At 36.6% G+C, this 14,926-nt stretch overlaps 1 protein-coding gene across 2 annotated transcripts in view; it reads right to left on the reverse strand.

Moving 5' to 3' along the window:
• The window catches only part of znf618 (zinc finger protein 618), a 42,988-nt gene that overhangs the window by 12,924 nt on the left and 15,138 nt on the right, over positions 1 to 14,926 (reverse strand). For both annotated transcript variants that reach the window (XM_053485467.1, XM_053485466.1), the window contains exons 3-9: positions 8,449 to 8,713; positions 8,287 to 8,364; positions 7,109 to 7,156; positions 6,911 to 7,000; positions 4,338 to 4,409; positions 4,147 to 4,236; positions 2,045 to 2,128 (exon numbers count right to left, since the gene is read on the reverse strand). In XM_053485467.1, the coding sequence (XP_053341442.1) occupies positions 2,045 to 2,128; positions 4,147 to 4,236; positions 4,338 to 4,409; positions 6,911 to 7,000; positions 7,109 to 7,156; positions 8,287 to 8,364; positions 8,449 to 8,680 (694 nt within the window). In that variant the 5' untranslated portion in view covers positions 8,681 to 8,713. The remainder of the gene's footprint in view (positions 1 to 2,044; positions 2,129 to 4,146; positions 4,237 to 4,337; positions 4,410 to 6,910; positions 7,001 to 7,108; positions 7,157 to 8,286; positions 8,365 to 8,448; positions 8,714 to 14,926) is intronic.

Below are 14,926 nucleotides of genomic sequence, written 5' to 3' on the forward strand. Positions count from 1 at the left end.
TGATAAATTTATTTATTTTTTTTTTTTTAGAAAATGCACAGATGATGCATTTTTTTCCATACTACAAATTCCCTCTGTTTCACTCCTCCTTCAAATGCACCATTTCAGTGTCTATGTAAATGAACTACAGCTGAGCCACGCCCATCCAGAAAACTGGAGCTAAATAGGGCAAAAAGCCGGGGGAGGGACTCTTCTTATATAAAGTCACATTTGGGTTAAAATCTTGTTTAAACCCCAGCTGATACAAAAAAAAAAAAAAAAGAAGAAAAAGCAAGGGTTGTTTTTACTTTTTGTACACGAACACTGAAGAACCATCTGGATGTCTAAACACAATTAAAAAGTTCTGTATTGTAGATCTACTTTAACAAACACACTTGAGCGGAGCTCTGAGACCCATGCTATTAAAGATGAACGCATTAAAACCTTATTACAAATCTAGCACAATACGGAACCTTTAATGCAGCAAGTACAGAAGGAAGTTTTTTTTTTTCGAGAGTATTTTATTATTTTTTTTATCTTTATATATGCTTTTGATTTTATTAAGGAAAAAAAAATAATCTAGCTTCAACCACAAACTCAAAATGCAACCAGCATGAATTTTTTTCAACCAGCATGAGGCTCTCTGGGGAAAATGCTGACTTCAGTTCATTAAAACCTGCTGTGTAGGTTCAACTTTATCCCACCTTCCAGGTAAAAAAAAAAAATTACATAACCAGAATTCGGAGATCTGTCAGCATTACAGTCATTTTTTTTAACCATCATGTAACGTGAACAGTCCCGAGGGAGACAAATGCTGACTCTGATTCATTCGAACTGACTCACAGCTGCAGTTCTGCTTAGACAGGAGTAGAGGAAAATGAATAAAAAAGGCATTGTGGTTGTTTTAAACATGCTGGCGAGGCTCCACACAGCGGCGTTCACAAACACGGCATAACTTATACGACGAGGTGGATTACGGTTTTGAAAAATGGAATTCATTTGAATCATCATAAAATAAATAATTTAAAAAAAGAATGTCAGACAAGCCATGTTTTGACTTAATTTTTTTTAATTGTTGAGCATTTTTTTAATGAAGATTTATGATGAATATAATTTGTCATGAAAAAAAAAAAATCCATGGCATTCAAAATGTATTGATGGCCTCTGTTTTCTGTTACTAAGATGCAAATGAAGATTTCCCATTATACAAAAACAATATAAATCACACAAAAAAAGCATTAAACAAAAACATGCACATGCTGTAATGTGTTTTTTTTTTTTTTTACTATGAAATTAAACTGCCATGGAAAAATAAAACAAGAATTATGCATTGTAAATGAAGACATTTCTATGATAGTTATGTTTTTTCCTCTTATAAAAATATATTAATAAAATATTATGCTTAAAGAAAAAAAAAAAAAAAAGAACTTTTTTTTTTTTTTACTTGAATTTATGCAAGTAATTTCATTTTTATTGTGAGGAAAAAATGCTAAATAAATACCATATAAAAATTATATGATGTTTTATTTTGTCAATAAGAAAGCAAAATAAATATGACAAAATATAAGATATTTATATTAAAATTTTGCAGTTAAACAAAAAAAGGCATTTCAAATTAAAATTGTTTCTTTTAATGAAAAAACAAACAAACAAATACATCGATAAATTTTGATTGTATGTTTTTAGTTTTAATTAGATTACAATCTTGGACAAAAAAAACCCTAAAAATTAAATATTAAATAATATTTTAAAATATTAAAACCTGTTTAAAAGGTATTTAAACCAGATATTTAAACAGGTAAATTAAATATATTTTAAATGACTATTATTATTATTATTATTATTATTACTACAATAATAAAGCTTCCTACACTGAATGAGAAGTGAGAAATGTCCACACCTGTGAGCGTGCTGACTTTACCATCACTACGAGAGGAAAACACTAAAGCACAACACGCACTCAGCTTGTGTCCTCCAGCGCTTTTGTTTCTCAACACAACCGAGATTGCGGCGTGTCTGAAATTCCTGATATCGCAGACGTTTCACAACATGCAGGGTGACTTACCGCTCGAGCTCTGGGAGCTGTTGGCGTCTCCGCGGCTCGGCTGCACTGAGGTTTTTCCGTCAATTTTCAGAGCGAAAGAGCTTTCTGAGAGAAATAGCAAAGAAAATACAAAAACAAGATTTTAGCTAAGCATTAAAGTACATTAGTCATGAGCTATTGAAGAAACACTATTTAGGACATTTGACCTTGCGGTGACCTTGATCCCGATTCTGAAAGCTAGTCAAATTATGTGCTGGGTTAAATAATGGTTCAGCACTAATCGCGCAAACGGTCAAGCGCTCGCTATTAAATTAGCGCGCTAACAAAGGACTCAGACAGTGCACGGCTAGACAGACAGACTGAACCTGAAAACCAACATAAAGTAATACAACTGTTCAGGAAACAATGGTTAGGGAGACATGCTAGCAGTATATACAGGGGAAAAAAAAGCTATTTTCATACTGTGTGCCAGACAAGTCTCTGACAACCATTTGGGTTCGACTTCTTATATAAGCGGTTATTATTACTATTATTATTTATATAAATCCATATTTCCTCCGCCCAGACATATCCATAGATCGTAATCTGTTTTCAGCGATCTGCTCATGAGGACTTAGATTTCCTATCACACTCTCACTGGCTGATTTCCCTCTCCGTACACCATCATCATAAAAAGTGCTTGAAACGTACAAAAGCTGTGTGATTGCAGAAACACACAGCAACTGTGGAACTGAGCCGAAATCGAGCAGCATGCACTTGGATTTCAACAATATCTCGATTCACAATGTAACGACGCAATGCCAGAAGATGGAGGAATTAAACTCATTAGTGAGACGACAAAACAACACAAACACCTCAGTGTTGTAGAACTATAGGTGAGGGATACGAACCAAAAATAATATGGTATGTTTAGGCTGAATTGCAACGGCAACAAGTCGGCATAGTGTTTAGCACTGTGGCCTCGCACCTCCAGGGTCTGGGTTCGATTTAGACTTTAAGGTCTGTGTGCATGGAGTCTGCATGTTCTCCCCGTGCTTGGTGGGTTTCCTCCGGGGACTCTGGTTTCCTCCCACAGTCCAAAGACGTGGCTTTATTGAATTGCACGTAGACTGAGAATGCGTGTGTGAATGTTGACCAGTTTTACAACCACGAAAGGACCTTCGGCTCATGGCGACTTTGTCTCACCTGCTCCTGCAGCAAAACCCAACAGGTTTTTTTCTTTTTTCCTTTTTGTCTTTTACATAATCTGCTGCATTGTTTTCTAGCCTACTGATATTTTCCTGGAAGATCCTAACCTTTTGCTTACGTACAAATGTAGGAAAATCAGATTTTTTTTTTGTACTGACTTAATAATAAAATAAACATGTATAATACAGTTAAACCCATAGGGGGGTCTAAGCCCAAAATCTCTCACCAGTTTTTTATTAAAACAGACGGTGATTAAAATGAGATGTGAAAACACGGTTTCATTATTTTATTTTATTTTTTTTAAACATGCTGCAACACATACAAAATTTATGGCTTCAATATGTATTCTTTTCATTTCTAAAGGAAAAAAAAGGAGGTACGGGGCTACGCCGCGTGAAAGGAGCTTAAAATGCACAGACGACTTTTTTTCAGGCTGAGAAGCTCCCGTGGGTTTACGGCTCTAATGATGCCACACTGAAGATTGTTTCACAAATCAGATTTTGTTGCAACTTCTTTGACTTTTAAATGCAACGCTGCCGGTTCGCGCTAGCTTGGTAGCACGTTACAACAAGGAAGCTGAAAGCGATCTCAAGCCTGCATATTTAAAAATCTGAGTCAGAGCATCAATCCAATCTCGCTAACCCATTTTTTATGAATATGCCGCGCTTTAAATAGCTCCCCATGTCAAAACTCCCTGAACACATTCTGCAGCGGTGGAGCTCGGGAGAGAACGGAGACTGATGTGCATTCAGGGCTGAACACGCCGAAGCGACGTTTATTCCTTAAAGAAAGGATCGTTTTTTTATTATTATTATTAAAAAAGGGGGGCGGGGGGGGGGGGTGTATTTACATGTTGACTTAATTCATAGTCGAAAGCTGAAAGTCGAATTCTAGAAATTACAGCCTGGCACTGAAGTTAAAGAAGTAGATCTTACTCATTGGCGTGTGAAGGGCCACGTGCTCCTGATAGGGGTTGAAATATTTATATTGTTTTCCACAGAATTCACACGTGTAGCTCCCGGTTTCTGTGGAAAGCATCAACAGCGAACATCAAGATCCAACAAGACAATAAAAAAAAAAAAAAAATCATCTAAAATGCACTGGCGCGATGAGGTTAATGTCTTACTTGGTCCGATTTTCTGATAGTGCTCGATCTCCTCCTTCGGTTCCTCCACCGGAATCACGTGATCATAGGGATCTGGGGATGGGAAACAAAGAAAAAGGAAATTTCTTATTAACACAGGTTAAATTCTTTAAGCAGGATAATGACAGATATAATGACCGAAGGATACAACATTCATCAGGCAACAGTAGAATTAAGTAAAGTGGACAATAACATGGGGGGGGGATAAAATGTTTTTGCTTTATTGTAAATCCTGTGATATGAAACCAAGTTTATGAACAATGAAAAACTATGTCAGTTTTGAAGAATCCCGTAATATAAAAAAATTGTAATTTCCTAAAAGGAGATTAAATTAAAGCATAAATCTCCTTTGAAAAAGTTTTTCTTCCCTATGAATAGAAGTAGAGGAAAAAACAAACAAAAAACATTAATTTCAATAAGTAAATAAACACAGAATGATACTAAAATAAATACTAAGTAAATGTAAATAAACAAATGTAACATACTTTTAAACTATTTACTACAATTTTTAAATAAAAAATTACAACGATTCATGTTTTATAAATCAGTCAATCATCTGGTTCAGGCTTTATTTCTTTCTTTTTTTTTAAAAAAGTAAAAAAAATAAGTAAGACGTCATTTAACAGGATAAAAAGGTTAAAAACAATTCCATTTATATAAGATTTTATATAAGAGTCAGTTAATAGAAAGAATCCTTGTCCCCTGTCTGACAGTTATATCTACAACTACACTATATTTGACCTTCTTGAGACACTATTGTCCTCATATTGTCAGAGGGGACGCCATTTTCTCCCAACCACATCCTATCGTCTACCTACATTCTCGTCCCTAATCTTTCCTTTTTTAATGACATTTACAAAGTTCATAGTTAATCAGATGCTAATAAACCAACAAGGAGAGATTTTTAACATGCACAGCAGTCAGGTCTCAGGAGGTTGAATTAAACACACACAGGCCACTTCATTAGGTACACCAACACTGGTTCGGACAGATTTTACCTTCAGACCTTAATTTTTTATGGCGTCGATTTAACAAGGTGCTGGAGACATTCCTTAGAGATTTTGCTCTATATTGACCCGAGAGCGTCACGAAATCGCTGCAGATTTGTCGGCTGCACGTTCATGATGTGAATCTCCCGTTCCACTGCATCCAAAGGTGTCCATGTGAGTGCATGCCAGTGCACTGACCTCATTGGTCAAGAAACTTGTTTGAAATTATTTTAACTTTGTGACATGGGGCGTCATATTGTGAACGGAGACGGTCAGCAATAATACTCGGGTAGTCTGTGAGATTTAAACCATGCACAGTTGGTACCAAGGGGCCCTAAGTGTGCCAAGAAGACCCGGTGTGGTTTTCTGCTGCTGTAGAACATCTGCCTCATGGTATTGTGCGTCGTGTGTTCAGAGATGCTCCTTAGCATACCTCGGCTGTATCGAGATGTTATTCGAGTTACTGTTGCCTTTCTATCGTCTGGTTGTTCTCCTCTGACCTTTGAGACCTAGATACTTTGTGTTTTTCACACCGTTCTTTGTAAATCCTAGAAATGGCCGTGTGTGAAAATCCCGGTAGATCAGCAGTTTCAGAAACACTCAGGCCCAACAAACACGCCACATTAGAGAGTCACTAAAAGTCACCTTACTTCCCCATTCTGAGGCTCGGTTTGAAATTCAGCAGATCGTCTTGATCATGTCTATATGCCTAAATGTGGAGTTGCTGCTATGTGATTGGCTGATGAGATGCCAGGGAGAGTTGAACAGGTGTACCTAATAAAGTGGCCAGATAGTGTGGATAGATAGATAGATAGATAGATAGATAGATAGATAGATAGATAGATAGAAAGAAAAAGGCTTGCTTCCTCTTCTCTAACAAGAACTGGACACGCCCACAGTTTTCTTAGAAAGATTTTGGTCTTTTTTTTTTTTCGAGGAAAAACATCCATTACCAGATACAGATGAAAGGAATGTTGATTTTAAACCTTGAGAATCAGCTAAAATGAATAACTTTCTGATTATTTTGCTCTTTACAGACTGCAACCTTGCAAGTTTCCCCCCCTGAAAGCATTTCACTTCATTAAAACATAATTTTAAGGAATTTGTTAATACTTAATGAGGTTTTATGTGTTGAGATTTTTAACATAGATAAACAAACCTGTTTCTACATTGTTTAACAATTTTTGTTTGTTTTTGTTTTTTTTACTGATAAAAGATAAACAATCCGCATTTTTTATGTTCTCTTAAAAAGAAACAAAGTTGACGGATTTCTACAGTTTTTCCTAAAAAAAATCACACGACACATGTCTGGTTGCTTTTGATGTATAATTAAATTCTAAAAGTAAAAAAACTAAACTAAAAATAATACAAAAAAAGAAAGAAAGAAAGCAGGTGCACATAGAATTTTTTTTTTTACATGACATAAGGAAACCACCAGCATTCGCGAAATGTACAAAAATAGAAATTTCTGAAAAAAATTGCAATACATCAACATTTCTTCAAAAAGAAGAAATAAATAACAATAACAAAATCCCTACTGCTACTAATAATAATAAATGAACTTACCATCGACTGCGTGCAGCTCCCGGTGTTCCTGGAAACAGCTGTAGTATTTATACTTCTTCCCACAAATGTCACACGTGTAACGGAAAGCATCTGCATTTAAACACAGACATCAAGTCACATCCCACAAAGTCTTCTGAACTAAATATCGTCATCAAACAGACAAACCGAAACGTTCTAATTCCAGAGGAGAGGACTCACTGTTCGGGCCGTGAGGCGCCGCTTCCGCAGGCACCGCGCTCTCCGACTCTGCACGAGAGAAGGAAAAAGTCCAGCATTTATTTATTTTATAGCATAAAACACCATCTCTAACATACAGCAGTAAAACAATAAAATAAACAGAGCCATGCTCAACATCACGGCGATCCGGAGTCTGGCCTCAGAATAAAGTTCTGCAGTTTATACAGGATCAGCAGAAAGTGTGTTCTTTTAATGGAAGGGGGTTTGTTTGCTTGGTCAGGAGAAAGCAAAAAAGAAATAAAAATCTGGGCGAAATCAGGAACCTTTGTGTTAATATTTAAGTCTATTTTAGAAAGGAAAAAAAACAGTGGTGTTAAAACTAAATAATTGAACTTTAAACTTTTAATTGAAACCAATTAATTTTATAAATTAATTACATTTTTTTTGGTTAATTAAAAATAAATAAAGAATAAAACCTTAAACATGGAAAAAATCCAACAGGATTTTTTTTTTATCTACAGCTATTTCTATGCTATAAACATAGATAACTTATTATATTGATAATACTGATTTATTACTAAAATTCTTATTGTTGTGTATATTTTTTATATAAATTATATATAAAACAAATGATATATTTTATTTAGTAAAATACGCTCACTCTATAAATTTTATTATAAGTGAGCAAATTAAATGGAGATTAGAAATATTATAAATGCACAGAATGTTTTTTTTTTCGATTTTTAAATGGTCAATGTTTTGGATTTTTTTTTAAAGAAGAGTCCCAAATTATTAAAATTTTATTTAAGTATTATTATTAATTTTTTTATGTATTACTTTTTATTAGATTTTTTTAAAAAGAAAATCTTTGTTTCTTGTTGCTACAATTGCTACAAGTTTCTTGTTGCTACAATTTCATTCTGTTCTGGAGTACACACACACACACACACGCACGCACACGCACGCACGCACACATCTGAAGACTGTTTTTCCTCTTTATGACCTGGTCAGTTGAAATATTCAGAAGTGTTTATCTGTAAGCGCAGGCGAGACTGAATGTTCGACACCACAAGCTTCTCCGTTGTTATAAAACAGAACACACTGTGTTTTACTGAAGCGGACCCCGAGGGCGCGACGTGCAACACTAAAACACCAGCAGTTGGTTGGAACGGCGTTTTCTGTGGAAGTTCACGCCGTACCTCTGTGAGCACGGACGTGCGTCTGAAAGCAGTTGTAGTACTTGTACTTCTTCCCACACACTCGGCAGACGTAGGAGCCTGCGTGAACACAAAACACATCGTTAGACCTTCTCGAAACGTGTCGTAACGTCATTTAGCGCGTGGAGCGGCGCAGATGCTCACCCTGCGTTTGGGAATTGCGAGGACTCCCGATGACCACGCAGATCTCGGCAGGAAGGTTCCCATCGCTCTCCTTGCCGTTGCTGGTGGAGGTGGTGGACGTGCGGCGAGGCTCGGACTTCACCTGATGGCCGGCGGTCTTCTGCGAGGCGGCCGTGGCGGTCTGGGGGGAAAGCGGCTCGCTGGGCGTGTCGCCCTTCTTCACGCTGGCGTTCGGGCCCTCCTGAGTGCTCATGGCCACGCTGGGGGTCAGCCACGGCTACACGGGCTGCGGGAGGAAGCGAAAACATGACGTTATGGGGAACGGGAAAACTCCCAGATCTAAATCTGGATCAAGAGACGAAAACGAAACTTATGTAAAAATGTGGGGAAAAAAGAAAGAAAGAGAGACATCATGCTCACACAGCGGGGGTGGGGGTGGGGGTGGGGTATTAAAAAATACGGCATTCTATATTTACATCTAAATAATCGTCTAACATTTGAGCATCCAAACACCACCACCACAATCCTGCCTCACTCCCAGCGTGCGACCCTGAGTTTTTTTTCAAATTTAAATCTAAAACATCTGTAACAAAAACAAACATAAAAGAGTTAATATAATAAAGTGCTTGTTTTCATCTATGTATCTATATTATCTGTATCTAACATATGGCAAATAAGATGACCGGGCTAATTATAAATGCAAAAAACGCAACATAATTAAATGATAAACTGCACGTAATATCCGTTATATAATCATAATAATAATAAAAAAAAAAAAAAAGAGAGCCAAGAATGCTCATACTAAGCTAATCAATCACATCTTTAATTAAAAAAATCCTAATTAGTCGAATGCTTTATGGTAACTAATTGATGGATAATGAGTGTGGAGGCAGGCCAAGTCTGTTAAGTGTAAGAGATCTCTCCGGAGTTCATCGGAAAACCTGCCAAATAAACAAATCACGAGAAATTAAAGATGGCACTTTTAGGCGGTACGACTCGGCCTCTCTGTCGACAGACGGCAACCGCGACCTATTTTTAATCGCACTTAAGAATAACGGGGGTGAGGAGACGACCTGCTGATGAACGGTCAGGAGAGAGACCAGAGCTTTTACTCAAGTGTTTCATCCACGCGGGACGGGTTTGGCCGTCGTCCAATCGGTGGAGCGATGAAATCCGAAAATAACCGTCTGCGTTTCAGGTTACAGTCGGCAATAATAATTAACAAAAAAAAAATAATAATATATATATATATATACACATAAATAAATATATATATATAAATAAATATATATATATATATATATATATATAAATAAATATATATATATATATATATATATATATATATATATATATAAATATATATATATATATATAAATAAATATATATATATATTATATATATATATATATATATATATATATATATATAGAGAGAGAGAGAGAGAGAGAGAGATAAAATTTTAATAAAAACAAAAAAACACATCACTCAAATTAAGAGTAAAAAAAATAAAATCTGATTAGCACCTCCACTAGCGCTACCATGGAACGTTTTAGAAAAGCATCAGTACCCCTTACGTGCCATGCAGAGAATCGCCCAGATGCAAAGCAGGGCGTTTTTTGTTTTTTCCCCTCTTCTTCCCGCTAAACACAACTGCAAGTTCTGAGTCACGCTGTTAAATTTAGTTACGCAACACAACGCTCGCGGTTTCATATGAAACCTATTGTTACTGGTAGTTTTTCATGAATCTACAGTACTCGGGTCATTTTTAAACCCTATTTATAAACCCCAACTGTATTTCCATTTAAAATGTTTTTTTTTTTGAAGCAGAAGGCAGGAAAGAATTATTGCCTGAACAGTCACTGAAACATCTGAACGAAATTCATAAAACAGCACAGAAATTAAAGCCGAGTCCATGAGGTTTACAAAAAGTGCTGAGAGCGTCATTCCCAGATGTACGGCCTTATATATATATATATATATATATATATATACATACACACACACACAATTACTTTTATTTGTTTTGGTGCGCAGTAAGTGTTGCACAATCCTAACGCAGAGCCTACCTCTATTAACAACGAACACCTACAGCGAAACATGGTGGTGGCAGCATCATCAAGCTGTGCACATATTCTCTTCATTCTCAGAGCCATGTTCTTTACATTATAGTTAAAAGAAAACTGATGAAGCGGAACACCGAAAGAAATGATTAGCTTTGGAGAAAGTTCAACTTACAGCAGGACAATGGTCCCAAAGCAATGCAGGAGGGGTTTAAAAACATAAACGTGAATGTTAAACAGGGGCCAGGTCAAAGTCCAAATCTGAATCCTGATAAGAACCTTTGGCACTGTTGTTAATGTGCAGTCAATACTACTACTAATAATAATTATAATCATAATAATAAAAAAATCTAGCCAATGTAAAGAAAATAAAGCAAATCTGCCAGAAAGTGTGAAAAATCACTGCGCAAATCCTGTAGTTCAATATGTCCAAGTGTCCGTCATTAATAAATCCTCCCACATGTGAGGTTTATGGCTGCGACAGTATTGCCATCGTGCAACTGTTCACTCCAATGAGCATTAACACACGCCCATACACTAGTGCATTCTGGGTCAGCAACTAATTCGTTCATTAATTTCAGTCAAGTAGATCAACTCACGTTATACAAAAATAATCCACATCAGAACGGTCACGCATCACGTCACACAGACGTGGCTTATTTTATCTTCACAACACTGGAAGTAAAACCAGTTGTGTTTTAATCCTTACATAATCCTTTGAAGTCTTTATAATGACAGTTTACAGTGATTATACTGTATTGAAGACCTGTGTACACAATGATGTCAACAATATGTTTAAAATTTATTCATCTCTCTCTATATACACACACACACACGTACTACAGCACTGTGCAAAGGTCTTAGGCACACGCTGGAGGGTTTTTTTTTTTTGGGGGGGGGGGCAAACTTTGTGATACACCTTTATTATGACTTCATTATTTAAAAAATTCTGATTTCAAGCAGAAAAAATGTAATCTTACAGGAAAATATCTGCAGGCCAGAAAAGAAGAAAGCAGCATGTTATGCAAGAGGCCACTTTTCAGAAACACACACAAAAAAAAGAAGGGGAAAAAAAAACTTTGAGTTTTGCTGCATGAAGAAAAAGGAGCAGGAGGGACAAAGTGCTCAGGAAGACGGTGCGTGTGTGTGTGTGTGTGTGTGTGTGTTTCTGCAGGATGTTCAGTAAAACTAAGCAGATATTTCCTTATAAACCTGCACACATTCTACCTGAGACTATATTTTAAGCAAAGGCTCGTCATGTCAATTATTGACTTTGCGAAAACTCATTAAAAGAAAATAAAAGCAGTAATTAATGAGACAGTTATAAGCATGTGGAAGTCTTTTCAGAAAGCTAAGAAAACAACTACGGAGATTTGAAATGTCTGGAGTTAAGAACCCTATTACGAACGTTATAAAACCTAGAACGATTTTTTTAAAAATAATAAAAAAAAAAAACAAAAGTATTTCCATACACACACTAAGACTAAAAAGGTCATGTGACCTGATGAGTCCAGACTGAGCCTATCCCAGAGTGATGGGCGTGTCAGGGTGAGAAGGGAAGGACGTGAAGCGATGCTCCCATCATGCATAGTGTCCACTGTACAAGCCTCTGGAGACAGTGTTATGATCTGGGGATGATCAGTCGCTCAGGTCTAGACTCGGTAACGTTATGGGGCAATAAAATGAAGTCAGCTGACCACCTGAATGTACTGAATCACCAGGTTATCACATCTATGGAGTTTTACTTCCTCGATGGCATGCGCCATATTCCAGGACTACACACACATTATATATATATATATATATATATATATATATATATATATATATATATATATATATATATATATAAGCCCATACATATACATAAGCATCTCTCTCTCTGTAGATCGACACGTAACCCGCTGAGGAATGAAGCTAGACATGAAATAATATAGTAAAACAACACCTAAACTCGTCATTCACACGAGCTGCATTAGAGCTGCATTACAGCTCGCAGAAGGAATTTAGCATGCACTTCTTAACACCTGAAAGAGGGAATTATGCGCTGTGAATTTCCACCCTGCTGCGATTTCACATTAAACTGGCTGCAGCCACCTCGGTGAAAACTGCAGTGCTCTCACATAAAGAAAAAACCCGGCTGAGATAGTAAATGAGCTGTCAGCCTAAATTTCAAAGGGAGGAGATATTTTCAGTGATTTGACCCATTTTGCAAAATAATTTGCAGCGCACAAGCTCAGCGAGATGGAACTTTTTCTTCTTTTTTTTTTTCTCTCCTCTTACATAAAACATTTTTAGCATCACTTAAGAAAAGCAGCACAAGCTGAATATTAACTGAAACATGAGCAGGAATGTGAAATTTTAACGAGAGAGAGAAAGGGAGACTGATTATTTTTTTTTTTTTTTTACGGCTAAGGATGGAAATATTTAGTTGAGCTGCTCCATTTTCAGGCAGAAGAAATGGTTTGCGGTCCTGCATTCAATTACTGCAGTCATGTCAACGGCCTGCAATTTAAAAAAAAAAAAAAGGAGGAGGAAAAAAAAAAAAAAGCAATAATGTACAAATATATTGGAGGGAGGAAATTTTTCCCCCCACCGTTTTTTTCTATTAACCGAGATGGCTGGGGGAAAGAAAAAAAAGAAAAAGGAAAAAAAAGGAGGAAGAAGGAGGAAAAAAAAAAAAAACCCACACAAATGTCAGGTCTTAAAATTCCATCCGAACGAATGAGCAATGCAACAGAGCCTTCTTTCAATTTATATGCTAATGCTGCCCTGAATTAAAATTTAATAACTAGGCGCTATTGAAAAGCAGACTCGAATTAGATGAAAATAAATCCTGAAAGAGCGGGCTAAAATTAGAAATTCGGCCCTGCTTCGCGGCTGCTGCTAAGCTCCTGACGTGCTGACATTTTCTTCCTGATATGAATCAAACTTGCAAAGCGAGTTCAAAGTAGACAAGGAAAAATTGGAGGCAGCGGCGTTTATGGAATCATTAAACCGAGACCTTAAACGAGGATGTAAATAAACGCGGTTTGCCGGAACAGAAGAAGCCCCTAGTCTGGGCCGACTGGAGAGCTTTACATCTTTAGCCGGATCCGAAATTAAAGCTGCGGTCAGTGATTTTAAAGTAAGAACAAGTCGGTAAAATTTCTCCTCATGTGTGGGAGGTTTGTAGAAAACATCTGCTCGGAGGACAGACAAAAAAAAAAAAAACTAAATATAAATGGTAATCTATACATCGCGTCTCGTGCCAGCATGCACCATTTGTTCCCTAGGGGGCGTCACACTGAGACACGTTCCCACGGCATCCTCAAAAAACTGGGGGAACGCAGTAAGAACTTGTACAACTTGGAACTGGTGAGGACGTGGCATCATAACGTCCCCCTTAATGAAGCCTCCCACCTCGCCCCTAGACATGTTCGGAAAACATCCTGGTGAGGAAGCAGTCGAAGCAAGACGCAGAGCTTAAGGAGGCATTGAGCGGTTAACGGCAAAATCTTCTGCCTCGAAGCTTCTTTTAATGAATTTTAAAAACTTCCATTACGTTTTTGCGCAATTATTTGTTTTGCGAGCCGGCGGTAAACAACGGCGAAGACGTAGCGCTAACGTCACCCACAAAGCGGAAGGAGACGCAAACAGTTCGCTGTGTATTGATTTGCTGAAAAATGGAAGAAAGCGACAAAAATATATGAATTTATTTTGATGTGTGCCTTAGTTTTTTTGATACTTAAAGTTATTTAAAATATCTTTTTTTTTTTTTAGTTTTTGCATCTGAGAAAAGGCTTTAGAAAAGAATATATGACTCTGTAATGCACTTAATTCATCTCCGTCAACTTTAAGTTATTCCTTGTATTGTGAATAATGACGATGTTTATTTTTGATAAAATGCTGTATACATTTAAAAAATAAAAGTAGATTTTTCTAAAAAGAAAACCAGTTAATCTTTGCTTCCCTTATATATTTTACATTGCTGTTTAATTAAGCAAAAAAACATTTTATCCGATTACTCGGTTAATTTTTTGGTAGAATACTCGATTATTTAAATATTTAATAGCTACAGCCCTACATTCCTGCTCCGGTGGCGGTACTTCCCATGAACGCAAAAGAAGAAGCAGCGATACTTCTGTAAAATGCGAGTATTTGCAGAAGATGCAAGCATTTTTTTTCTGCCGTATTTTTTTTTATGAATTTACCTTTTTTAGCCCATTTAACATTTGTGCGTTTATCTAAATTCCCAAAAGTGTAAATCGATTAAACTAAAGATTCAATTGCACAGCTCTAGTTATTTATATATCTGTACTATACATAGACACATCATAAATTCTACAGTCACGTACCCGAGCACGAAGCAATGTGTTTAGCTGCCTGACTGCAAACTTCTTAAGCAGAATTTGTTCATTTGTGAACAAACAGAATTTCATTACTTTCATTGAGA

The sequence above is a fragment of the Clarias gariepinus genome, chromosome 24, assembly GCF_024256425.1.
Source record: "Clarias gariepinus isolate MV-2021 ecotype Netherlands chromosome 24, CGAR_prim_01v2, whole genome shotgun sequence".
NCBI lineage: Eukaryota > Metazoa > Chordata > Actinopteri > Siluriformes > Clariidae > Clarias > Clarias gariepinus.